A 25,445-nucleotide genomic window follows, 5' to 3' on the forward strand; every position below is an offset into this window, starting at 1 on the left:
TTTGACAGTCCTCGATAGGGTTGAAAACAAGACCTTAGCAAGATTTCTGAATGATGCTGAAACAACTGCGGTAAAGCTAACAACATTGTTTTGTCAACGGTAGTTTTATTGTAACCTTTTTTTTAACTCCTTGGCTGTCTCTTACTGTCCGCGAGGAGCACAGGAAGTACAGTTATGACGCTGTTATTGATCCCAGCATGCAGTCTGGGATCAATATCAGAAGAAAAAAGTGTATGATACAATGAAATACATTCAACAACACAAAAGACGGCTCAGGATCTAAAACAGTCCGTTATATACCAATGAACACCGCCCAGCCAGCAGGGGGCAGCAGTACATGTTACTAGCAGCGGAAGCAGTAGTGGAAGTGTGGCTGTGTTTGTGTGAAAAACTCAGCGCGGGTCTGGTGCTCCATCCGAACTATCCCTCGATTATCTACCGGTACCAGGACTCAGCCGCTTCTACCAGGACTCACCGGGACTCTCCTCCGGCGGTGCTTCCATCATGGCGGCCGGAGGTAGTTCGGTTCCTCCGCAGCTCGGAGACGTAGAAGAAGACGCTTCTCAGCTTCTGTTTCCTAAAGGTGACAAAGCTCAACACCACACCTGAAGACCCGCTCTTGGACTGTGTTCGGTTGCCACGAGGCCGAACCTCAGTTGTTTATATTTGAGAACAACGGAATCGTTGTGGTCAGAGCAGTTCTGGTTCAGGTCAGATAACTCAGACAGCCTGGTTCTGTCAGACCATCCCATGGTAACAGGCTGTGCCTCCTGACCGGAGATCTGCTCTGTATCTGGTCTGTCACCATGGTTACGGTTTATCTGCATCAGTTCAGGGTTGATCAACAGATAAGAGCTGCTCCTTATGTAGGGGGTTAATCTGGTGTTCTGGGTCAGAACCGAGCAGCATGTGGCTTCAGAGCCACATGGGTCAGAACCAGAACCTCTCAGAGGAGTGGGAAGTTTCAGATTCCATCCTGGACCCGTGAGATAAATATAGGAGCCATTTGTAAAGCTAAACAGTCAGAAATTAACAGCAATAAATTGAGTTTATTTAGCCTGTCAGGAAAAGATTTTAGCTCAGTTTTCAAAGTCATGTTTTCACCATGTTTGAGCTAAATATTTAATTTACAAACTATATTTAAATCCAAACTAGATATTTAGCTTACCCGCTAAATCATTAGTTAGCTAGCTGAATAAGCTAATTGTTTAATTACTAAAGTAAATATTAACTTCACAAATTACATATTTAGTTTGTACAGTAAACATTTATTTCACGAACTAAATGAAATATTGAGTTCGAAGCTTAAATATTTAGGTTGGAGCAAAATATTTCTAGCTTATTTAGCTAACTAAATATTTAACTAAATACTTACTCTTAATCTAAAAGTTTAGTCTGCTAATTAAACATTTTCATTGAAACTGGCATTTTTAAATGAATGAATAACACGGTGAAAATGTTACTTTGAAACATTAACTCCCAGTGTTTTTTTATAACTAAATAATCCAAATTATTGTTTATGTAACTTTACAGGCATCACTCTGTAGATAAACCTAACAGTTATCAGACTTGAAGGTTAATGTTTTGTTGGATGAGGCCGGGTTGGGCCCATCAGAACCAGTGGTGACGGTGTGGAGGTTCTGACGGTGCCATTGGTTCTGCAGAGTTCGAGAACGCGGAGACGCTGCTGAACTCGGAGGTCCACATGCTGCTGGAGCACCGGAAGCAGCAGAACGAGAGCGCCGAGGACGAGCAGGAGCTGTCCGAGGTCTTCATGAAGACGCTCAACTACACGGCCCGCTTCAGCCGCTTCAAGAACCGCGAGACCATCACCGCCGTGCGCAGGTCCTGCAGCTCAACCTGACCCACTTCTGTCTGCCAGCCGGATCAGGTTCTGACCTGGTTCTGTCTGTCTCCACAGCCTCCTCCTGCAGAAGAAGCTCCATAAGTTCGAGCTGGCCAGTTTGGCCAATCTTTGTCCAGAAGCCGCCGAAGAGGCCAAGGCTCTGATCCCCAGGTGAGTTGGTACCGACCAAGCCCAGTCGGATCAGAACCAGGCACATCCTAGCCTGGTTTTCTTCACAGAACATGTTGGTGTTGGGCACGTTTTGGTGGTTCTAACAGCAGAACGTTGATCAAGAACCAGATTTCAAAACAAGAGCATGAACATAAACGATAACTAAGACTTCAACACAGACGTCAAATTTTATTAAATTGAATGTTTGAAAAACAGCCAAGTAAATTAGGGCTTTAAAATTCATCTAGGAAAATTCATTTACAGAAAGCTAAGCACGCTTATCGTCTTCAAAGTTAGCAAAATAAACAATTTTTCCTGGAAAAATTCTAATTTGCTAAGCTAAAACAAATTTCGCTAGTAATAGTGCTAATTTTTAGCTTAGCGCCAGCGCCGTTGACCCGGTTCTTTTACCTGAATGAACAGCAGTTGGTTCTGGTTTAATCACAAGCAGCATTAAATCTGTGACTGTAAGTCCAAATGGTTCCGTCTGCAGCAGTCGCTTCTACCAGAGGACGGACGCGGACCCTGCTGGTTCTGGACGTGTTTCTGGTTAAACACGCCTGAACGGTCCATGAACCGGGTCAGGTTCTGAAGTAACCCAGCTGCTGACATTTCTGAAATCTGCAGGGCTAGAACAGGACCACTGCTGTTTACGTTTACAGAGATCCCAGCCAGATCAGAACCGGTTCTGTTTATCCAACATGACTTTATTTCTGTGTTATTTAAGGTTCTGTTGGTTCTGGTTTCAGTTTGGAGGGTCGGTTTGAGGATGAGGAGCTGCAGCAGATCCTGGACGATATCCAGACCAAGAGGAGCTTCCAGTACTGACCCACTGATCTGACCCGGTGCCATCTGGACCTTCCAGTACCGATCCAATCTGATGCTATCTGATCTTTGTGTGTGCCGTATAAATAAAACTTTCTTTCTTTTTTTTTACCATGTTCGTGTTTTCTTGTCTCTGTCTGGTTCTGGTACCTTGTGTTTGGGTCAGAGGTTCACACAGTACTCGGCTCCGTCCGGGTTCTGCAGGGCCTCAGGCAGAACCCCGGCTGCCGTCCCCACCATTCTTACTGTGTTCTGACCCGACAGCTCCCTCTCGTACTCCATGAGCTGCCTCCAAAACCCGGCGTTGGGTCGGATAAACGGCCGGCACTCCAGAACCAGTTCGTGGGCCTGACGGAGGCTGAGGCCTTCAGATCTGGATGTAGAACAGAACCGACATGTTGGTTCTGTAGAACTTTACAGGAAATCCCTGATAAGAACAGTTGCGTAGAGTTCTGATCCCAACCGACCCGGGAAATGTTACGGTTCAGTTTTGGGGGAAGCTAAGTGCGCTAAACGCCTTAAAAGTTAGCAAAAATGCTACAGCGTCTCATCTTCTCATTACATTCTTCCAGGCAAATTGTACATTGCTAAGATAAAAATAAGCTTTGCTAACATAATGGAGCTAATGTTTACCTTAGCGCTTTAGAATTTATCTTCAAAAATTAATTTAGGTGAAGATAAGTACACTAAACTTATTCAAAGTTAGCAAAAACACGTCCAGGGTCTTGGCTTCTGGTAGTTCTGGTTGTGTTAGCAGAACCAACCCAAACCCAGAGCCGTTACCTCATCAGATAAGCCATGACCAGCGCTGCGGAGCGGCTCCGACCCGCCGTGCAGTGGACCAGAGTGGACCCAGCCTGGTTCTGCTGGATCCGCTCCGTTACCGGGTCAAAGTACTGACCCAGCTGAGCATGGGGCCGGTCCTGGACTGGGATGTGGAGGATCTGCAGGCCATCGGCCACTGGGTAGGGCAGGTCTGGTAGCCCACTGGCGTTGACGATGAGCGAGACGTTCCTGCTGGTCAACACGGCCGCGTTCAGCGCCGAGTCCAGATCGCCCAGGTAGAGCCGGGCCGAAACCTGGGAGACCCGCATGCCAGTCCGAATGTTTCCTGGAGCAGGAGGTTCAGAGTGAACAGCAGCTGCTACAGCGTCACCATGTGGACGGATGTTTATCAGAACTTCGTGTGTTCAGATCAGATTAGATCCTTGTTCTGTTAAGGTTCTGAGTGGTCCAATCTAGATGTGACCAAACAAACATCTCTGAACAACTCTTGACCTAAAAGTACTGGACCTGAGTGGAGTTACTGACCTTCCCTCCATCCAGGACCTCTAAAGGTCTAGAGACATGAAAATGGATGCTAACATCTCTGCAGATCCCACACATGCTGGACATGAATGGTTTAGACCAGGGGTGTCAAACGTACGGCCCGCGGGCCGGAACCGGCCCGCCGAACGATTTAGTCCGGCCCGGGGGCTAAATGCATTATCATTATTCATGAAAAAACATATACTTCGTTTAATTGAAAATCTGCAGTTCCTATACTGTCCACGAGGGGCGCTGTGTTTTATTCAGAGCACACAACATGATGCAACACTGCAGCGGAACTAACAGCAGATGGCAGCACTGAGCTTCAGGTTCTGTAAACAAGTTCGATTCTATGCTTTACCAGCTTTTTATTTTGGCCCTGGCAACCTCATATTTCTCGTGCATGCTAACATACATACATGTTATGTATGCAAGTTTTTCTATATGTATGCATTTTATGCATCAACAAATGTCTGTTTAAAACAGACATTTGATCAAATGTCTGTTTAAAACAGCTGACACTTAAGATTTCAAATGTGTGAAGTCAGATAATTTGTTCAAATTGCTTCCCAGATATTGAAACTTGATTTTAAATCTTTTCTTAATTTCTGTCTGTTGTATTTTGTGATGCAGGTCAGTGTTTTTAAGGTCCAAAAACTGTGAATAAATGTTTTGCAACATTGTACAATCACTGAGGTCAATTCTTATGCATAATGCACTTAAATAAATGCTTAACTGAGTAAAAGAATTGAAATGGCAGATACCTTTCTTAAAAACTGAGATTATTCATAATATACTTTGTAAAAGTGAAATTCGTTTAATACTTTTATTGGTTCTATTTAATCTTGCAATGAGTTTACTTGTGTGGCCCCCTGCAGATCAGATTAAGCTGTATGCGGCCCCTAAACCAAAATTAGTTTGACACCCCTGGTTTAGACTTTTACCTTCAGATGCACACTACAGAGACAGCTTCTTCTGATGGACACAATGAGCACCTAAGACCACAAGGATCAAACTCCAGACCAAATTTGGCCCGCCATAACTTTATGAGGCCCTCTAGAATCTGGAGGGCCTCATAAATTGAACCTTAAGATAACAGTTGTGTGCTTAAATATTATTTTATCAGTCAAATCAAATCAATTGTCATTTGTATTGGACCAAATTACATCATGTGAAAAGAAAGTGGCAATCGAACACAGGGAAAGGTAATATTTGAACAGTTTTACCGGTTATTTTTATCAGTACATTCTGCCACAACTGGTTCTTTACGGACATTCATGATGTTGATGTGGCCGAAAACAAAATGCCATATTCCCTGTCTTACAGAAAAAGTTGTTGGCTACTGTTAAGAGAGGAAAAATTCTTGAGGTCATTTGAATCAAGACATGTTAAGTTTTAAAACTAGCTTATTTTAAATTTATTTTCTCAACACTACTCTGCTGTGGAACTAAATAAGCTTGACCACTGCTCTAACTTGTCTTTTTATTTTTTCTTATGTTAAAAAATTCCTACTCGTACTGTTTCTTATATCTATTGTTGTATTTCCTCTACAGTTTATATTTTACACTTAATGTCTTGAAACCGAAGTCCAATTCCTTGTTGGTGTACACGATCATGGCCAGTAAATTGATTTTGTATTCAAATCCCACTCAAAATTTCAATCACCTTTGGCACTGCTGGCTTTCCATACATGGCGACATATTAAGTGGCATCCATGTGATGTGGATTTATTTCCTGTTAAATTTAAATTAAATCAATCTCTGATCTTAAACAGTAAATTAAGATCAGATCTTCAGGTGAAAATGATAAAATGTTTCTGTCAGAAGTGGGATTCGAACCCACGCCTCCAGGGGAGACTGCGACCTGAACGCAGCGCCTTAGACCGCTCGGCCATCCTGACATCATGGTAACGCATATACAACCGGCAGCATTTAAACAACGTTAGCCTTTTACGGCGAGCCACCATTAATTCAGTTTTCTATTTTATGGAGCCGGTTGTCAAAGCGGATACGAAATTGCCTCTACGGCTCAATGTTCAAGTAAAAATCCCCATCTCGTAGCGAAAAAAGTTGGGTAGGAAAAGCTTCAACGTTACGAAAAGATCGGCTACCCCCCACCATTACTGGGTGAGTCAGGATCACGAGCTGGATCATGTTCGGACCTGTTCGTGGGTCTGGCTTTGTCGCACCCTAAATTTGGATCTTTTCGGACCGGTTTAGTTCCCCCTTGCGTCAGCTGCGTCAGTTTCGTTTTTCTTTCATCGTCGCTATTAAATAAAAGCAGCGGAAGAAGAAGAGTTTCGGTTCTGCCGTCGTACCGAAGGGAAGAGAACACCTTCGTCGGACTGAAACGGCTCCTGAACAGCTAAGACTTGTTCTCATTAACTCACCTGTTCAGGTAAAATTATGCTCCAACTAACAGTAACTCTCCTGAACTCGGACCTTAACGCTAAAAAGGCTTAAAACCAAAACACAAGCTAAAGCCTCGCGGGTTGTTTCGAGATTATTCGAGATTGCTGCACTAGACCAGACTACATTTAAAAAACTTCAAATTTACGTTTTTCATCCAGCACCGGATGTTAAGGGATATCTACATATAATCAATGTTTCCCCTTTTGACGTGTCTAACATGTTAGTTGAAAACAGGATGAGCCGTTTCAGCGGCTCCAGATGTTTACTCACGTCTCTATAGCAACAGTTTAAGCATCAACAGAAACTGTGGGTTGGTCGCTTCAAAATAAAAGCCTCTACCGAAGCATGGATCAGAACCAAACTCTCAGGTTGGGTAGACAATTTTTTAGTAAGTTTTTAAAGTGACTGACTCGTTCTGTTTGTTTTGGTTAAGTTTGGACTGCAGACACAATGAACCAAGCTGCTCCGAGCCAGCGACCCGTCATCCCGCAGGTCCGGTACCACCCATCCATTCAGATGGCAGGAAGTGGAACCACAGCCGGTGCTACTCGTCGTCCTCAGACCAGAATTCAACCTAAAATGGTCCAGAAGAACCAGAACTCCAACAGAACCGGTCCGGCTGGGGCGCACGGACCACCTGACAATGATCCAGGTCCAACTGCGGATCAAGCATCAAGCAAACAGGGTCAGAGCTCCAGACCAGGTGCTGCTCGCCACACTCAGGCCAGAACTGATCCCAGAGTGGTCCAGAAGAACCAGGACTCCAGCAGGACCGATCCATGTCTTAACGGAGGACCAGAACCCAAGAGGGATCTGGGTTCTGCTGAAGACAAAGCTCCTCCCACACCAGACCAGGTCCCGCTGGACCCAAGGGCCGAACTGGACCGAAACCTGCTACAGCAGGTGGAGGTTCTGACCCGCGGACAGAGCACCAACCAGGACTGGTTCCACTGGAGGAAGAACCGGATCACAGCCTCCGTGGCCCATCGCATCGCTCACTCCAGGTTTGTCAACGGCAAGAGCAAAGCTCCGCCCCTTTCGTACCTGGCTGCCATCACAGGTAAGCCCCGCCCACCAACACATGGACCCTACTGGTTCTGACGGTTTTAACCAGATCCGTCATGTTCATGAATCTGGTGGCTCCACAGGCGAGGGGCCAAAAGTCCGGACCAGAGCCATGAGCTGGGGCATCGAGAAGGAGGCCGAGGTCGTCTGCAGGTACCAGGTGAGTTAATGGACCCGGTCTGAAAGGTCCAACATCACCTGGACGCATTTAGGCAGACCTGTGATGACACTGTTGCAGTAATCAATGCCACTAAAGATAAACGCATGGATGAGTCTCTGTAGATCTTGCTGAGACTTTATAAATGTTCTTCAACTGATAGAAGGCCGACTTTGGAACCGTCTTTATGTGGCTCTGAAGGTTTGGGTCAGAGGTTAGCCTGATCTCTAGTTCCCTGCTGTAATACCTGAAGCTGTGTGCTGTTATTTATACCAGAAAAAATTGTAATATTCTAAAATTTCAACAAAAAAATTCCAGTAATACAAAATTCTATAAAATGTGAAGAATAATTTTAAAACGTCAAAGAATCTGATTTTTTTTTATTGTAACAAAATGAAATATTAAATCTAAACTATTTAAAGAGACAGTATTATGTCTATTTATAGCATAATCAAGTAACTGTGTTACCTTGAGTTGTTTTTAAAGTGCTGTATGAAACTGTCTGAGGCCTTGAAATTGGGCCTCTGTCTCTTTAAGAATTAAAGGATTACTCCAACATAACGAAAGAATCAAAGCAACAATCCAGGTATATTTTTGATGTAAAAATTAGAAAAACTACATTTTACATTGTACTGCGCCTTTAAATATCTTGGTAAAACAGACTTTGAGAACAGGGAGTGTGTGAAGTGTTTCCTGTTGTGTCCGGTAGACTCTGAAGTCGGCGGCGCTGGGCCAACCCGTCAGGGTTCTGGAGTGCGGCCTGTTCATCGACAGCCAGCGGCCCTGGCTGGCAGCCAGCCCTGACGGCATCGTGGTGGATGCGCGGAGCGGCCGCAGGCTGCTCTGTCTGGAGGTCAAATGTCCCTACAAACACCGGCACCGGAGCGTGGAGGACGCCTGCAGGGACGACCCGGCCTTCTGCCTGCAGCTGGACGGGGACACACCTGGACAGGTAACCTCCCAACAGAGCATGGCTTTGTTTGGTTCTGTCTTTCTGTCTAATTCAGTTAGTAAAAGTATCAGTATCAAATTACTATCAGTGGGAGAACTTTGAAACAATTGAGGGATTATATTACATCTAGATAACTATATTAACCTTGGCTCACTCACTTCACCTGTCCTCTCTGTTCTCTGTCCTTTCCAGGCTCCAGTTTACGCCCTGAAGAAGTCCCATAGCTACTTCACGCAGATCCAGGTCCAGCTGGCCGTCACAGGCCTGGACCGGGCCGACCTGGTCGTCTTCACTCTGAAGGAGACAGCCATTGTCCCCGTGTCCTTTGACCCCGACCTGTGGGACGAGACTGTGTCCAAGCTGGAGGTCTTCTACCGGGACGCCGTCCTCCCTCACCTCAGACAAAAAATGCAGCAGAACGCAGCCGCAGGGCCAGAACTGTAGAAACAGGAAGGTCCAAACAGAGGTGCTCTACTGGACACGTCTTGTCCTCTGAGGACGGATATGTTCTGGTTCTGAGGGGGGTAGAGGACGCGGGTCATTTTTTAAGCTACTGGTTCAGTTCAGATTAAACAAGTCGGATTTCTGAGGAACCCGATCTTCTAAGTCCAGTTTGTCCAACATCGTCCAACCAGAGACAGACAGAACCCTGAAGAGCTTCAGGATTAGAACCAATCCAAACGTTGCCAATTGGATCAGCTCACACTTCCTCATATTGGACCTTTTTCTGTAGTGGGTTCAGGGTTCCGAAAATAAATTAATTTTATATGAATTTGTCTGCATTTGTTGTCAATTGGGAGTTCTCCATGCAGCTTTCTACTAGAAAATGAAGGAAGCAAAAGCAGCAACGCTCCCCCAACACAGCAAGAACACACAGAGCTTACTCCAGAGTTAGCATGCTAACATTAGCATTAGCACCACATCTGTTTGGAGAATGAATATTCCACCACCTGTTGTTAGCACGTTAGCATAATCTTAATGTAAAAACTGTTTTTGGTTTTGTGTTGCGGTATTTATTTGTGCAGAAGTTAGAATGAACAGTTATTAGCTATTCGCTGTTAGCATGTCATGACGCGGCAGACCCGAGTTCGACTCCCGTTCTCGGTTCCTTTGCCTCCGTCTTCCTCCCTCTTCCTGTCGGAATAATGTTATATGAAGGCCACTATTAACGCCGAACAAAATCTTTAAAAGCCACTCGGGTATGAGCTACACATTAAACTTCCCTTTGGAATGAATGAAGTGTTTTTGAATTAAAATGAATGCAAGGTTGTTAGCTTGCTAGCATGTTAGCATACCAAAAAATTAACCAGATAATTACGAGTTGATTTTGGTCTTCCAGGTAAACTGAGACATGAAAGTTCGGGTCAATGATACAGAACCAACACCATCAGAAGACATGCAGAATTATCAGTATCTTTCCAACGGATAGACAGAGCTAAATCCACTCACCTGGATCAGCCTGTACCTGCCAACCTGTCCATGATTGCTTTTGAGAGGAGCTACATGGTCAGTTGTCCAGGGCGGCATCTTAAAGTGATGAGGCACCCATAAACTAGAAAATAACACAATGACACCTACCTCAGGGCCCAAATCATTTTTTGCCAAAAGTATCATTTAGATTAAATCATCTTTTGGCAATAAAAGGGTGGTGATTTTTTCGAATTTTTTTTTTAGCAAAAAAAAAAAAAAACAAAAAAAAAAAAACCAAAAAAAACAATTAATTTAGGAAGGTGACGTTAAACTTTAATTATCCTTTGAGCAAGTTGCTAGTACTCATATGCAGGTGAAGTGGAGAAAGTTCCCTTTAGTTTAATTTTCTGCTTTCTGCTACAAAAAAAAAAAGACATATCATTGTTTGTATTTGAACTGGCTGGAGTGCAGCAGAACCACAGCTGGTTCTGGTAAAACCGGGCTCATGGTGTGAAATGGATGTTCTGCTCCCTTTCACTCAGATGAAGAAGATGAACAGAAACTCAACTTCTTGGCATTATGTTTTATTTTCTGGTCCTTTAAATCTCATAAAATCTCAGACGTCTCAACAGGTTCTGTTTGACCCAACATTTAAACTCGAGTCGTTCCCAATCCAGAGTTCACTGGGACTGCACTAGGTGACCCCCAACAGCCAATCACCTTGCAGCACTTCGCCTGAGCAGAGGATGACAGTTCTGGTCCTCCATGTGCTCCGACTGCTTATTGGCTGCTTCTCCAGGATCCCTGGTGGGCGTGGTCAGTCGGCCAGGGCGGGGCCTCACAGATAGCCCTCCTTCTTGAACTGCTCCTGCAGGATGTCCCGGTACTCGTCAAAGCCGCCGTCGACCCGCCACACCTTCCCGCTGTCGCACACCCACAGCTCCTTACACACCAGGCGGATGAGGCGCTCGTCGTGAGACACGAGGATGACCCCGCCCTGTAGGGGGCGTCAGACAGGTGAGGGGCTCAGGTAAGACACTGGGTCAGAAGGAGGAGTGGACACACCCACCTTGAACTTGTTGAGCGCTTTGGCCAGAGCCTCGATGGTCTCCATGTCCAGGTGGTTGGTAGGCTCATCCAGGATGTAGAAGTTCGGACTGAAACACAGATAAACATGTCAAACTCGAGGTCTGGGGGGCCAAATCCGGCCCGCTGTCAGTTTTTATGTGGTCCTCTGGAGTCCAGAACAGGAATCTGATCCAAACAGTCAATTTTTCTCCAAGTCCAGAGAAATAAAAGTTGTTCATAGTCACAAATGTTACATGTTAATCAATTAATTGCATAATAAAATAATTTAAATTCTGATGATTAATATTTTTTGAATAGCAAGTTTGTCTATAGAAATGTCAATCAACTTTATTCACAGCTTAGGTTGTGTGTGTGTTTTATTCCCTTTTTGTTTAATATTTATTAATTATTATGATTCAAATTATTACTTGGTTGTTTAATGGTACAACTATGATAATGATAAAAGTGATGATAAAAACTGTTTTCTTCTTCTTTAGGTAACTCTGGTTGTGACTGCATGGCGCAACAACTAACAACAGCATTGGTGGCCCTGCAAACACCAATGCTGTTCTTGAAAAGAAGTTTAAAACGGTTCTTTAGGACACCAGTCACATAAAAAAGTGTAATTTTTATCACTAAATTTTAATCATATTTTCAAATTTATTGGTATGTTCTGATATTTCAATGAAAGAAACGTGTAGAAAATTGTAAAAGTAGCACTCCTGAGAACACAATGACAAATTCTTATGAGAAGAATGTGTTAAGATAAATGAGAAACTGAGATAAAAGCCACTCTGGTGGTTTCTGGATGGTAAAAACAACAAAGCACTTGTGTTTCCCAGCAGCCATTGTAGAGCGGTAAGAGGTGCTGGAGCTCTGCTGGGGTTGCTAAGTAACGGGCATTGCCTGCTGATTTGCTAGATTCCAGAGGTTTTTGAAACGGCTCATTTTCTAGACACCAAAATAGATTTTATTGCCAAAAACAGCTGTGTGTTTTTTTGTGTTTTTTTTATTTAGTGCGTGGGCTGTTTTTTTTTGTTTGTTTGTTTGTTTTTTTAGAAGCAGTAGAAAACCAAACGATAGTGCAAAACTGTGCAAAATGTGAGTGCGTTACCATGGCATGGTCATCTGGGCGAAGGCCACGCGGCTCTTCTGTCCCCCGGACAGGCTGGCCACCGGCCGCGTGGCCAGCTCCCCGGTGATCCCGTAACCTCCCAGCTGGTGCCGGTACTCCTCCTCTGTCCGACCTGTGGCACAAACACAGAGGCCAATCAGGGCTCGCCGCCCAGCCGTGGGTCCCGGGTCTGTTGTCACCATGGTTACCGGGAAACTTGTTGAGCAGCAACTCCACGGCACAGACATTCAGGTCCAGCTGGTCCACGTGATGCTGACTGAAGTAACCAATCTTCAAGTTCCTGACAAAGAGACGCCGGTTAAACACCAGCTGGAAAAAACCAAAGGCTGCCTCCAAATTTCATCTTGTAAAACTTTCCCCAGGTTCCTTAACCGCAGCATAAAAAGGCATCAAAAGTTCACGTATCAAATCACGAACAAGCCTTCATTAAATCAAAATGTTCTCCTGATCGAACGTAAAAATGATCAGAAAAAAAAGTTCTTCAGCTCAACAAGGAAAATTCCCTGATCTGAAAATGAAACTTCAAAAAAAAAAAAAAAAAAGTTTCTGTGATTGATCAGTAATATTTATCCAATCAAAACATCAAGGCTCCTATTTAAAAAGTAAAGGTTCCCCAACAAACCCTAAAGATACTGCAATCAAAACCTAAAGGTTTCTGATTATACAGATTTCTGATTAAACCTTTAATCAGAAACATTTCTTTAACTGTTAACAGGGATTATTATTTGCTCACAGCCAGTAAATCTGATTGGACACCAGGCAGCCTCACCTGTGAGCTTGTCTGATGCCACTGACCGGTGTCAAGTCGTCCATCAGCAGTTTGAGGATGGTACTTTTACCGGCACCATTTTCACCAACCTGCCAGCAAAGCCAGTTCAGAATAGGTGCTGCAAGTCTTGGACTAGGTGACTTTCTGATTAACTGATGATACGTACGATGCAGATGCGAGACTCGAGGTCAGCCGACAGGTTAAGTCCAGAGAAGAGCGGCTGATTTCGACTGTAGTAAAACTCTACTTCATCTAACTGAAGAATAGGGGGAGACAACTTCTCAAAGTTATCTGGAAACCTACAAGAAAACATGAATAAATGAATCCATAACCAGCAACATAAGTTCTGTGGTGGATCTTCCAGTTTGTGAAGGCCTGAGCTTCTTACTTCAAAGTGGTCTCCGTTTCTTTCTGAACTGGTTTTAGCTCTGGTCTGCAGGACACAACAAAAGTTATTGTCAGCAGGAAATGCAATGTAACTCCAGAAACAATAAACACAAAGCCCATGAAAAGCACAATGAGAAAAAGCATGAGGTCAGGATGGGAACTTACAGCTTTTCCAGGAGCTTGATCTTACTCTGGACCTGGGCAGCTCTGTTGGCATTGTACCGAAATCTGTCAATGAAAACCTGAAACACGAACACTTTACATGTTAGTTTGAACCCGGGGTCCCTTCAAGTTGTAGCCTGAGCCCGTGGCAGCCTCAGGAGTTAGCCTGAGATAATATGGAGTCTGGGATTACTTCATTTTATTCTGATCCCAGGATCATTTCAGGTATTAGCCTGAGCCCTGTAGTGTCTTGTAGTACCTGTATGTGTTGCCTGTACTGCAACTGAGCCTCATACTCTCGCTGCTGGTTCTTCAGGCGATCCTCTTTGGTCTTCAGGAAGTTCTCGTAGTCGCCACGGTAAGTGTCCAGTCTCTGTGAGTGCAGGTGGATGATGTCTGTCGCCACGGCATTCAGGAAGTTTCTGTCGTGGGAGACGACCAAGATGGTGGACTGCCACGTCTGAGGGGGACGAGTCATTCGGCTCACATTAGCTCACGGCTAATGACTCCATTGTTTCCTATGAATGATGCTATGGCTACAGACCTGCAGGTAGTTCTCCAGCCACAGAATGGCTCTGATGTCCAACATGTTGGTAGGCTCTGAAACGCATACAGTCATTAGAGGACTACCGAGAGGGCGGGGCTAGCTGAGGGCAGATCTGGCTGGGGCCGTTCTAGTTAAGGCAGGGTTAGATTGGGGTGTTCATAACTTACCGTCCAGCAGCAGCAGGTCAGGTCTGGTGAAGGAAACACAGACAGGTTAATCAGGGATCATGTGACCTGATGGAGAGGAAACGCTGGAAACTCACCGGGCGAAGAGCGCCCTGGCCAGCGCCAGCCTCATCCGCCATCCTCCAGAGAACTCCCTGCACACAGAGAACACACAGGTTCTGAACGGTCCACACACAGACACAGAGAACCAACATGTCTGACCGACACTCACTTGGTGGGCTGCTGTTGCATTCTGGGAGAAAACCCGAGACCGGCCAGGATGACTGAGGCTCTGATTGGACGATAAGATGGAGACAGGATGAAGAATCGTTCCAGTACCGGGCTTTGTGTAACTAATGTGTTGCCATAGTTACCGTGCCGGGGCCTTGTCGGCTTCGATCTCCTCCAGTTTGGCATAGATCTCCGACAGTCGCACGCTCTCCATCCCGTCGGCCCTGAAATGACGACAACCCAACCTCACAGTTCACGCTGAGACAAAATCGCCCGCTGCAACCCGAATGTTAGCCTGATCTTACGTTCCGTTGGCGATTCGTGCGTTGAGCCGCCGCTCCTCGTCCAGCAGGTCCTCGCGCTGCGTGTCACTTTCCAGCACACTCTGCAGTGCTATCGTGTCGTCTCCTGCCACTTCCTGCTCCACATGCAGGATGGAGATGTGGGCCGGCACTCGCAGGTTCCTGCTAGCTAGCATCTTCAGCAGCGTGGTCTTCCCCAGACCGTTCCGACCAATCAGACCATACCGCCGGCCAGACGCCATGGACAGCTCCGCCCCCTGCAGCAGACACCTGGGCACAACAACAACAACACATGGAATGAAGCACGATCATAAACTGCGCCGCCTGCTGGCTGTGATGAGGACGGTCCTCACCTCTCTCCAAAGGAAATGTCAAAGTTCTCAATTCGGATGTCGTAGCTGCGGTTCTTCCCTGACTGGTCGGCGCGGCTTTCCTTCTTATTACTGGCCTGACTGGCTGACGCCTCCTCCAGAACCCTTGGAGGACAGGTGAGTAAATGTGAAAAGACAGGTGAGAGAACAAGTGGGGAGAGGCAAGAATTCCAATCGTCATCCTCAGGTAAGAAGAAGAGACAGATGAGTAAATTTGAAAGAAGACAGGTAAGGACAGGTGTTGTTGCTCAGTGACTCACAGCGGACCGGTGGCTTTCTGAGTATCCCTCTCGGTCCTGCGCTCGTTCTTGGCTTTCAGCTTGGCTTCAGCTTTTTCCAGCTTCTTGGCATCAACCGTCTGGAGAGCAACAAGAACACAGAGACAGAAGGTCAGAGGTCATTAGAACCCATCTCTACAGCAGGCCAGAAGGAACACAGAGGCTGAGTTTGCTTTATGGTCAGTAAGAAAATATGAATGCAGACTCACTGTGTTCTGGGGACGTTTCATCATCCAGATTCCCTGGATGTCCTTGGCTGTTGAGACTGAGGAGAACCACACAGATCAACATCAGGCTGATAAAAACCGAAAAAGAACAACTAGACAAACCTGGGCGGCCATCTTAGTTAGAGCCGTCCGACATTACCAGAGTCCGCGGACATCTGAGAGAGCTGCACTGGAGCGTCCAGCAGCATCTGCTTCTGAGGATGACGATGGTTGTTCCTGAAGACAAACCCCACGTTTACCTCCTGATCATCATCATCACTGACAGACCAATCACATAGAGGGAGCTCACAGCTTCAGGGTGTTGAACATCTGCAGGCAGATGTCTCTGATGTCGTCCTCGTTTTTACTGTCAGCAGAAACGTCCTGCAGGACGCCACCGATGGCGTCAAACACCTCCTCGCCATCCTCGAAGTCGGGGCCACCACTGTCCAACACACCTGTAGCACATTACCATAGTTACACGCCAGTCTTCTGGCCCACATTTCCGGGTAGGGTAGAGAAATACGTTGGCATGGAAACCCTTTGGTTTTACATCTCCAAAGTGGCTCCTAGTAACACAGTGGTTCTAATTAAAGGAAGGTCTGGAAAAGGTTGACCTCTGACCCCACCAGCCACAGCATCTAATGAGAGTGGTCATAATGTTGTGCCAGAGTCATACTTTGCAAGTGAAGCTAACTTTAAATCAATCATGTGACAGAGAGTGCCTGGCACGTGCTGAGTCTGAGTAGAGCCCTGTTTGTAGTCCAACCTCATCTTCATCACTTACTTTCCTACAAACATGGCGCCCGGTTTCCTGCTGTTCTTAAGGGCCCCGAATGGCAGCTGCTATGGGTCTAATTCTGACCCGGATTTAGCCCGAGCCAGGCGTGGGTCGTCGCTCCCTGGGTGTCCCGGCTCTGGCTCAGTCACGTCGGGGAGTCGAGCCGCCAGAGAGCCGCGGCTGCCCGGCTCAGAGACGCACTAAAGGCCGCTGTGTGGGTACTAACCAGAGCCGGCGGCCGCTGCCTTCGTTCCCCCCTCCCGGCTCTAAGCGGCTATAAGCTGCCGGCACACAGCCACTCTTTCCCGGTGTCTCACCTGTGATGTAGTCGAAGAGCTCAGTGTCAATCTCAGGAAACTCTCTCTTCAGGATGTCCACGTACGTCGCCATGATACCCGGCCCTGGACACCACTGAAGTGCGCATGCGCCAGAATGCGACACCTCTCAGGATTATGGGTGATAGAGTCTATTGGTTCCGTGACGTCAGCGCGAGAAGACTCTCAAATTCAAATTCAAAAATACTTTATTAATCCTAGAGTTAGATCAAATATTACTTATATCATCCACATAATTTCTTCCAAACATTTGTTCCAGGTGCTGATAAATGTTAGCAGGTATGATCTAATGTAGCAGTCTGTATTACTGCAGATATGAAGAAGCCTCTGACTAGAGACACTGGTTTTTCTTTACAGCATAATGAAGAGGATGCTCGGGGTTTTGTTCTGTTTCTCATGCTTTTCAAAATGGAAAAGATTCCATAAAAATCTAATAAATATAAATTTAAAAATTAGATGTTCAAAGAAGCAAATGCTTCCGTGTGCCAGAAAAATTTAATAATTTTACTTTGATTGTTCCTAAACTTTCAACTTTGATCTTAAACAAGCCATTTGATCATAAATGTAATTTAATTATTTCATCATAATTGATAACTTTAGTACTTATAAATTATCTTAATGGTTTTTCCAACTTGGAAATTAGAATTTTAGAGTTCTCATTATAAATGGGAGTAGTGCTGTACTGTACTATTAGGAGTACTATACAGTACTCTTTATGATCAGTCTATAGTAATTATAAGTGCATGAATACACTAATATTTCTCCATAATCTGTGTTACTGTATGGTCATATTAGTAGTAATATACAGTAGTACTAATATTCACCCCATGGGGCAAGTATACAGCACTATTTTTGTCATTATGGAGTTTTGTGTTCATGTCAGTGGTATCGATAGTTATATCGATACCACTGACATGGTATCGATACCATGTCAGTGGTACAATAAAACAATACTTCTAAGTCTGTAGCACTGTATTATTTGGTATCAGTCTAATACTGTGGTAACGTTAGGAGTATGCAATAAGATTGGTGGTTTGTCTTTAGTACTGTATTAGTATTAGCATACAGTGGTATTTCCGCTCACTCTGTGGTACTGTGGTGGAATATAGAAATAATATGATCAGTCTGTAGTACTCTAGTTGTATCAAGAGTATTAATATTAGTTTATTTCAGTGATAAGTCTGTAATACTGTAGTTGTATTAATGAATGCATAGCAGGCTATAATTGTTGTGTATAGCATTTGTGGCTCGGCTGTAGTGCAGTATGTGTTAGTATACAGTGGTATTTATGGTCACTTTGTAGCACTGCATTAATTTTACAGTCAGCCTATAGGATTGTGTTAATGTTAGCAGTAGTACACAGCAGAGGTGGGGACTCGAGTCACATGACTTGGACTCGAGTCAAACTTGAGTCATTAAAATCAAGACTTGAGACTTGACTTGAAAAAATTCTCAAAGACTCGGACTTGACTTTGACTTTCACACCAGTGGTTTCTGGATGGTAATGCAGCACATTATTTTGTGTCTTGGTTAGTGATTCTGGCAAGCTTGATTTACGCAATGTTTTTGATGTGAAATTAGCTGTAGATTTAACCCCACTTGGACTGAAAAAAAAAAAAACGACTCGAAATGACTTGAAATTCCTGACATGAGACTTGACTCAACTTTTGCCCGACTTGAGACTTGACTTGACTGTCTTTACTTGAGACTTGACTCGGACGTGAGGACAACTCTGAGTCAAACTTCAGCTGTGTGAATCTCAAGAATAAACAAACTCCGATAGCAATTTGACCATTCAAAGCACTTTACACTACAGCCGTTTTTTGTCTCGCCTTTTTTTTCCCCCCGTTATTTTTAAATCCTGTTTTGAGACTTGCAAAACAGTGACTTGGTCCCACCTCTGGTACACATATAGTAGTATTTTGTACTACTATAATATTATAAAGCAGTATAATGGCATTTTGCATCAGTAGTATTAATAGCAGCACAATGAAATATTTATGAGTCTGCAGCACTCTAGTAGTATTAGTATATGGCTATTTGGGTTCAAACTACCACATTGTGGCTGTATTAGTGGCCTGTTAGTGTACAGTAATTTTGGTCACTCTGTAGCAACGCTGTAATTTACGGAAGTATCATGATTGGTCTGTGGTATTATACTTGTGTCTGTATAAATTCCTATTAGAGAATATAAGTATTTGGGGTCGGTCAATAGTACTGTGGCAGTATAGTACTCTATAAGTATAAGGTTATACAGAAATATGTGTAGTCCCTATGTAATAATGCATTAATATACAGCAGTAGTACTATGTAGTACTGGTAGAAGTACTTCTGGTCAGTTTTGCGCTTCTTCCTCGCGCTGCACTGCGCATGCTCCTCTCCACAGCAGCCGTTAGCATCGGGGGCTAACAGCCGGAGCGTGTAATGGCGGCCTCGGTGTTACTGGGGTCTGCGGAAAGCACCGGACTCAACTTCACGGTCGGAGCCGGTGGCAATGCTATCCTCGGAAACTCTAATGGACTAGGCCAGACGGGCCCAGCGTCCTGGAACCGCTCCCTGGACCGGGCGCTGGAAGAAGCCTCGGTTAGCGGCTGTCTGAACCTCAGCGGCAGGAAGCTGAAGGAGTTTCCCCGGAGCGCCGCCAACCACGACCTGACCGACACCGTCCGGGCCGGTAAGTGAGGTCCAAAAGCGGCCAGCAGATCCATAGAGTCCGACTGAGCTCTGTTGGGACTGCTGAGATGGTTTGGAGGGGTGTTTTAGGGGACTTCAACGGGGGAAAAGTTGAATCCAACTTCCAGTTCCAGAGGAGGAGGATGGAAAACAGAGAGGGCCGGTGTTGTGATAAACTGCGAGCCCCGGCTACATGAGGTCCGGCTTCCTCTTCTTGCAACGGCGTCACACCGCTCATTGGTCGCTAACCGCTCAGATCAGACAGAAAAGGGGATGTTTGGTTGTTTTTTCCAACAGGGTCAAAATTTTAAATAATCTCCGTCATGGAGGAACCTCTGCTAACTCTCCTTAGCACTGGTTACCAGTATTCCCAGTTAACACGACCGTATGACGCTGATATTATGACTGTTATAATTATAACTCGTTATAAACCTGCTCTGCTTCAGGCTGGTTTTTCTCAAGAAGGTGAGGCCGGGGGACGGACTGTTTATCAGGGGTAACAGATGATGACAGCACACCGGTGCGGCCCGGTTACACACAAACAGCCGGTTTTATTCTGCAGTCTCTGGTGATTCAGCTGGTCCGAGGTTCGGCTCGGATCAGACCCTGTAGGAAAGGTGAAGACACACCTGTGCGGCTTTGTTGTTTTGTTTTGAACGCCTATTGCTGGCTCCGCCCCTTTGGGACGGTGTGGACCAGGAAACAAGCACCCCCCTCAAAGAGCCAAATCAGCCGATTATTGATTAGGCATAAAACAGAATAACCAAATTATTATTTATTTTAATAATTTATAGACATGAAATGTGATCTATGAAGCTCCACTGAAGATGGGACAGATGGGGAGAAAAGGGAGCAAAAGATGATGAAATTGTAAGTAAAAATACAGGAGATTGATTACAATGTGCTTATTTTAGGGTTCAGTGTGGTCGGGGAGGGGCATAACGGAGAGCAGATGTAGGCTCCCTTTGTTTGTTTCGGACTGTGATGGAGGAGGAAACTCAGCAGGAACTCCATCATCTGCACTGCTTCATTTCTTCTTTTTTTTTATTTTATTCAATGTGTTTTCTGTTGAGTCTGGTTTTTGATTGTGTGCTGCTGGAAGGATTTTTGATCTTACTTTTTATACTTTCTGACAGTTGTTATGATGTGTAACCATGGCAACAAGGCGTTGCTTTCACAAACATGAGGGGCTGATTAGCATCTCAGAATTCTGAGATAACACCTGAACTACAACCCAAAATCCTGGAGATCATCTCTACTGCCCTGATATGGAGCTATTAGCATGCTATTACTATCTACAGTCAGACGCCTCTTCAGATTCGTTGCAAACTTGACTGCTGCTGGAGATTCTTCCTGCCCTCTATGAGTCTTTGAAAATAGTTGGATGATTCCACATGTAGCTTTCCTTCAGGATGAGTGAAGTGTTTCCACACAGGCCTTGATTGATCAGTTTAAAGCCTTATCTTCCATCAATGGTAATGTTGGACTGTTGGGTTACCATGGTAACCGATGCTGAACACACTGGTTGCCCTGAAGGAAGTTCTGCCTCTGGTTCTGTCTCTGCTATAAACAGGAGCACCTGGTTACCAGCTAACTGAGCACGCTCAGATCGCTCTCTGTTAACTGAGCACGCTCAGATCGCTCTCTGTTAATTGAGCACGCTCAGATCACCTTCCTAACCGCTCTGAGAGCAGCTGCTCTCTCTGCGGTTCCTGTCAGATCAAACTGAAACCCAATTCTGTGGTTTTGGTCTGTGGCTCACCACTCTCCCTCAACAGCGCAAACTACATTACCCAGAATTCCTGGTTGCAGCTTAATCTCTCCCAGAGTCTGAGACAAAGGCCTGGTGGCAAACAAAAAAAACAAACAGGAAGTCCCCCACGAACCACTTCCTGTTTGTGATGGTGGATTGATGAGCATCACCAGCTGCTGTTACAAACAAGGAAGCTGAGGTTACCATGGTGATGAGTGCTTCCTGTGGCCCTCACAGCTGCTCTGATAAATATAGCCTTTGTGGGTCAGCTCTGCATCGTGTCGCTGGCAGAGGAGTCAGCGATGGTGGGAGGAGAACAATGACAGCAGGAAGGAGTCCGGGTGATTCAACAGAATCACTTCTATTTAATCTGGAGTCAGAGAACCAGAACCATCTGATGATTAATCACCAGAACCAGCATCTAACTGAACTGTGTGTGTGTCCAGATCTGTCCCGGAACCGACTGTCAGAGCTTCCTCTGGAGGTCTGCCTCTTCGTGTCTCTGGAGTACCTAAACCTGTACCAGAACTGCCTGAGGTCTCTGCCAGACGGCCTGGTGAACCTGCAGGCCCTGACTCACCTGAACCTCAGGTCTCACACACACGCGCACACACACACACACACACACACACACACACGTCCACTGATTCTATACAAACTGAGGACTTTACATCTATTGTAAAGTTTGGGGTTTTATCCTGTTGTCTCCATCTGTAAGACTGTAGAGAACTTGAAGATAGGAAATGGAACTGCTGTGTTAACAGACTTCAAAATAAGAGCATGAATATAAACATCTTATTACTTGAAGAATTCATAAGCAAAACTTCAACAATAATGTTGAACTAACCAGCCAAGAGTTGTGGATTAGCTGATGCAGCTACTCTTGGTACAACGCATCACTTACAAACTTTTCTGTTCTAAGTGTGCTAAATGTTAACAGAGTTAGTAAAGGGCAAAGTTAAAAACTAGCTCTGTTATTGTTAGCGCAGCTAATTTTATGCTTATCATTTAAATTAGTCTAAATTTAATGTAGAAGAAGTTGAGTGCATTAAACATTTTCAAAGTTGGCAAAACACACCACCACAAAGCTTAACATTTTAGAATTTATCCAGAAAATTTAATTTAGTAAAAGCTAAGGTTGCTAAACCTTTTCTAAATTAGCCTCACTATTATTAACACTTCAGAATTAATCTCGAAAACTGAACACTGGAAAAGTTAAATGCAGCCAAAGTTTCCAAAAATGCTAAGTTAAAAACTAGCTTTGTTATTATTAACAGAGATCATTTTAAATTTAGCACTTGGGAATTTATCTGGAAAATTTAATATAGGGGAAGCTAGGTGCAAAATGTTTTAAAAATTAGTAAAAGCGGCAAAACGCTAGGCTAAAAGTTAGCCCTGCTATTTGTTTTTAGCTTGCTGCTTTAGATTCATCTGGAAAAATGGATTTAGAGGAAGATAAATGCACCAGTAACTTTCAAAGTTAGCAAAATGCTAAGTTAAAACTTAGCTCTGGCATCCGTCCGTCTGTCCGTCCTCCTCCAGTCGGAACCAGCTGTCCGTCCTGCCGGCCGTCGTCTGCAGCCTCCCTCTGAAGGTTCTGATCGCCTCCAACAACAAACTGGTTTCTCTGCCAGAGGAACTGGGCCAGCTGAGACACCTCACTGAGCTGGTGAGTACGGTTCCTGATCAGACCCATTACTGATCAGAACTTTTGTTCGGTTCTGATCTCTTGCTGTCGGGTCCGGCAGGATGTGAGCTGTAACGAGATCCGGACGTTACCGTCCCAAGTGGGTCAGCTGGAGGCTCTGAGAGACCTGAACATCCGGAGGAACCACCTGGTCCGACTCCCTTCAGGTAAACTCACTCAGACACGCCCGGTCCAACCGGGAGAAAAACCAGAACCAGATCAGAACCATGTGGCTGCTTTCAGAGCTGGCTGAGCTTCCTCTGGTGCGCCTCGACTTCTCCTGCAACAAAGTGACCTCCATTCCCGTCTGCTACCGCGGCCTGACCCAGCTGCAGGCCATCGTCCTGGACAACAACCCTCTGCAGAGCCCGCCCGCACAGGTACACAGGAAGTGACATCACAGCTGCTGTTCTGCGACTGAGCCTAACACCGTTCTGTCCTGCAGATCTGCATCAAGGGGAAGGTCCACATCTTCAAGTTCCTGAACCTGGAGGCCAGTAAGACCACGCCAGAGCTGCCCGAGTTCGACAGGAGACCTCTGACCTCCTGGTCTGACCCCCCACACACACACTGTAATGCTGCTCCTTCAGAATAAAAGCCTCATGACTGACTGCAGCTGTATCCCGGCAGTGTTGACGAGGCGTATCCAGGGCGACCGTATGGCGCGCTGGACTCGGGTTTCAACAGCGTGGACAGTGGAGACAAGCGGTGGCTGGGCAACGAGGTCAGACCGTACTGCCAGATCCGATCCGACCGGTTCCGATCCAGAGGTTCGGTCCGTCCTGCAGGGACATTAACAGAACCTCGTCTTCTGTTCCAGGTTTCAGAGGAACCGTCAGAGCTGCCGGTCAGAGACCAGAGGCGAGCCGGACCAGGACACGTGCTGCCCAATGGGACATGTGAGACTCGCTCAGCCGCCCACAGACTGTCACCTTCTCACTTCCTCCTCTTTCCCTCCTCACTTCCTCCTCTGTCCCCAGCAGATGGGGAGCTGGAGCAGATAGACTTCATCGACAGCTGTGTGGAGGAGGAAGAGGAGGGGAAGCGCCGTTCAGGAGGAGCAGACCGGAGCAGCCTCAGCTCTCAGTTCATGGCGTACATCGAGAGACGCATCACCAGGGAGGTGAGGCTCCGCCCCCTCCTTGGAGGCTTTCATTCAGCCTGAGTCAACCAGGAGACATCATTGACTTAAGCAGGATGGATCTTATTTTGAAAAGCTCTGATTTCCTGTTTATGTCCTCAGGGTTCCCCAGTGAAGAACAGCTTGGCTCGGGCGGAAGACATGAAGAGACACAGCAGGTCAATAAAAACACTTTGTCCCGACCACTTCAACCTGTGTGTCCTCACTTCCTGTCTCACTACCTGTCTGACTTTCTGTCTCTCTCAGAAACATGGCCGACGGCGTCTCGGCGTCTTCGAGCTCCCAGAGTCAGGTATGATGATGGAGGCGTCTGACAGGAAGCGTAAGCCACCAACTGGCTCCTCATGTCCTTATTCGTGTTTTTCCAGAGAGCTGGTTCTGGTTCTGGTTCTGGAGGTGTGGAGAGGATGAGAAGGGAGGCTCAGCTCGCCGCTCTGAGGTACGACGAAGAGCGGCAGAAGAACCGTTCTCTGCAGAGAGACAGCGTCACCAGCTCCAAGGTACATGACCAGGCATTCAGACACCAGTTTAACCAGTTAGACACCAGTTTAGCCAGTAGATCACTTTTTTAACCGGTCGCTATTTTAAAGGTCATAGACCAGTTGAACTATTTTGTTGCCAGTTTGCCAGTAGTTTCTGCAGTACCAGTTTAACCAGCAGGGGGCGTCTCTAACTAGTCCTGCTGTTGTTTTGCAGCATAAAGCAGCTCAGAGCCCGTCCAAGTCCAGTCCAGAACCTGAGGTGAGTCCGTCTTTATTTCTTACTCATTTACTTGCAGACCTTCTTCTTCGTGTTGATTGGACAGCGCGGAGCCCCGCCCCTGTGTTTAGGCCACGCCCCTTTATGTCTGTTGATGTGTGTCTGGTGTTTGTTGTCAGAACATCTACCCCTCCAGGCGCTCCACCCACACAGATGACTCCGCCCTCATCATGGTAAGAGCTTGGAGCTCCGCCCACAAGCTCGCATCTCATTAAGGGTTTCCAAAATAAAAGCATGCAAAGGGATCAGTGGGTTTCCTGCATGTGACATCACAGATTCCTTTCTGTTGGTTTCTGGTCCAAAGATGAAAGGAAACTTCTTCCTTCTGTTTTCTGACCTCTGACCCCTGACATGACCCCTGACCTCTGTCCCCTGTCTCTATGTCGTTGCATGTTGATTTGAATTGATGATAGCTTCCTGTTTCCTACTGGTTTCCTCTCTGTCACTTCCTGTTCTAATGGAACACCCCCCTCCGCACCCCCCCCCCCCCCCCCCCCCCCCCCCCCCGCGGGGGGGGGGGGGGGGCTCGCCGGGTCTCCGGGGCGGGAGGC

At 45.9% G+C, this 25,445-nt stretch overlaps 5 protein-coding genes and 1 non-coding gene across 11 annotated transcripts in view; 3 read left to right on the forward strand and 3 right to left on the reverse strand.

The window, feature by feature from the left end:
- Positions 1 to 333: 333 nt before the first annotated feature.
- Positions 334 to 2,952, forward strand: polr2d (RNA polymerase II subunit D). The gene is made up of 4 exons (XM_015039107.1): positions 334 to 583; positions 1,665 to 1,845; positions 1,922 to 2,017; positions 2,767 to 2,952. Exons 1-4 carry the CDS (start codon positions 505 to 507, stop codon positions 2,843 to 2,845), a joined length of 435 nt encoding a protein of 144 aa, XP_014894593.1. The 5' UTR covers positions 334 to 504; the 3' UTR covers positions 2,846 to 2,952.
- On the reverse strand, positions 2,946 to 6,630 carry LOC106951508 (dual specificity protein phosphatase 18). The gene is made up of 3 exons (XM_015039106.1): positions 6,540 to 6,630; positions 3,626 to 3,953; positions 2,946 to 3,215 (listed from the first exon to the last, which is right to left on the reverse strand). Exons 2-3 carry the CDS (start codon positions 3,934 to 3,936, stop codon positions 3,005 to 3,007), a joined length of 522 nt encoding a protein of 173 aa, XP_014894592.1. The 5' UTR covers positions 3,937 to 3,953; positions 6,540 to 6,630; the 3' UTR covers positions 2,946 to 3,004.
- LOC106951506 (uncharacterized) lies at positions 5,962 to 9,507 on the forward strand. Of its 3 annotated transcripts, none has more exons than XM_015039103.1 (5): positions 5,962 to 6,547; positions 6,995 to 7,621; positions 7,710 to 7,786; positions 8,493 to 8,735; positions 8,928 to 9,507. In XM_015039103.1, the coding sequence occupies exons 2-5, from the start codon at positions 7,012 to 7,014 to the stop codon at positions 9,177 to 9,179; spliced, it is 1,182 nt and encodes a 393-aa protein (XP_014894589.1). In that variant the 5' UTR covers positions 5,962 to 6,547; positions 6,995 to 7,011; the 3' UTR covers positions 9,180 to 9,507. The 3 variants fall into 3 exon arrangements, with proteins under 3 accessions (XP_014894589.1, XP_014894586.1, XP_014894588.1); XM_015039100.1 differs by having other exon boundaries at positions 5,962 to 6,512; positions 6,993 to 7,621; XM_015039102.1 differs by lacking the exon at positions 5,962 to 6,547 and adding an exon at positions 6,906 to 6,929.
- Positions 5,968 to 6,050, reverse strand: trnal-cag (transfer RNA leucine (anticodon CAG)). The gene has a single exon. It is a non-coding gene; the product is annotated as a tRNA-Leu (tRNA).
- A 1,203-nt stretch (positions 9,508 to 10,710) lies between the features above and the next one.
- On the reverse strand, positions 10,711 to 17,002 carry abcf3 (ATP-binding cassette, sub-family F (GCN20), member 3). Its single transcript, XM_015039099.1, has 21 exons — positions 16,864 to 17,002; positions 16,076 to 16,223; positions 15,926 to 16,002; positions 15,769 to 15,824; positions 15,542 to 15,639; positions 15,264 to 15,386; positions 14,914 to 15,180; positions 14,752 to 14,832; positions 14,610 to 14,669; positions 14,476 to 14,532; positions 14,381 to 14,403; positions 14,211 to 14,266; positions 13,926 to 14,126; positions 13,670 to 13,746; positions 13,506 to 13,550; positions 13,284 to 13,416; positions 13,118 to 13,206; positions 12,537 to 12,628; positions 12,328 to 12,460; positions 11,215 to 11,302; positions 10,711 to 11,142 (listed from the first exon to the last, which is right to left on the reverse strand). Exons 1-21 carry the CDS (start codon positions 16,934 to 16,936, stop codon positions 10,984 to 10,986), a joined length of 2,136 nt encoding a protein of 711 aa, XP_014894585.1. The 5' UTR covers positions 16,937 to 17,002; the 3' UTR covers positions 10,711 to 10,983.
- Positions 17,003 to 19,237: 2,235 nt separating this feature from the next.
- lrch3 (leucine-rich repeats and calponin homology (CH) domain containing 3) overlaps positions 19,238 to 25,445 on the forward strand; it is a 14,490-nt gene continuing 8,282 nt past the window's right edge. For 2 of the 4 annotated variants that reach the window (XM_015039097.1, XM_015039095.1), the window contains exons 1-14: positions 19,238 to 19,555; positions 21,754 to 21,898; positions 22,850 to 22,976; positions 23,056 to 23,161; positions 23,238 to 23,374; positions 23,440 to 23,543; positions 23,625 to 23,718; positions 23,815 to 23,893; positions 23,975 to 24,117; positions 24,238 to 24,293; positions 24,382 to 24,427; positions 24,504 to 24,635; positions 24,832 to 24,876; positions 25,014 to 25,067. In XM_015039097.1, coding sequence (XP_014894583.1) covers positions 19,306 to 19,555; positions 21,754 to 21,898; positions 22,850 to 22,976; positions 23,056 to 23,161; positions 23,238 to 23,374; positions 23,440 to 23,543; positions 23,625 to 23,718; positions 23,815 to 23,893; positions 23,975 to 24,117; positions 24,238 to 24,293; positions 24,382 to 24,427; positions 24,504 to 24,635; positions 24,832 to 24,876; positions 25,014 to 25,067 — 1,518 coding nt within the window. In that variant the 5' untranslated portion in view covers positions 19,238 to 19,305. The remainder of the gene's footprint in view (positions 19,556 to 21,753; positions 21,899 to 22,849; positions 22,977 to 23,055; positions 23,162 to 23,237; positions 23,375 to 23,439; positions 23,544 to 23,624; positions 23,719 to 23,814; positions 23,894 to 23,974; positions 24,118 to 24,237; positions 24,294 to 24,381; positions 24,428 to 24,503; positions 24,636 to 24,831; positions 24,877 to 25,013; positions 25,068 to 25,445) is intronic. The other 2 variants (XM_015039096.1, XM_015039098.1) reach the window with 2 other exon arrangements.

The sequence above is a fragment of the Poecilia latipinna genome, unplaced genomic scaffold, assembly GCF_001443285.1.
Source record: "Poecilia latipinna isolate Pla-1442-1.1 unplaced genomic scaffold, P_latipinna-1.0 Scaffold462, whole genome shotgun sequence".
NCBI lineage: Eukaryota > Metazoa > Chordata > Actinopteri > Cyprinodontiformes > Poeciliidae > Poecilia > Poecilia latipinna.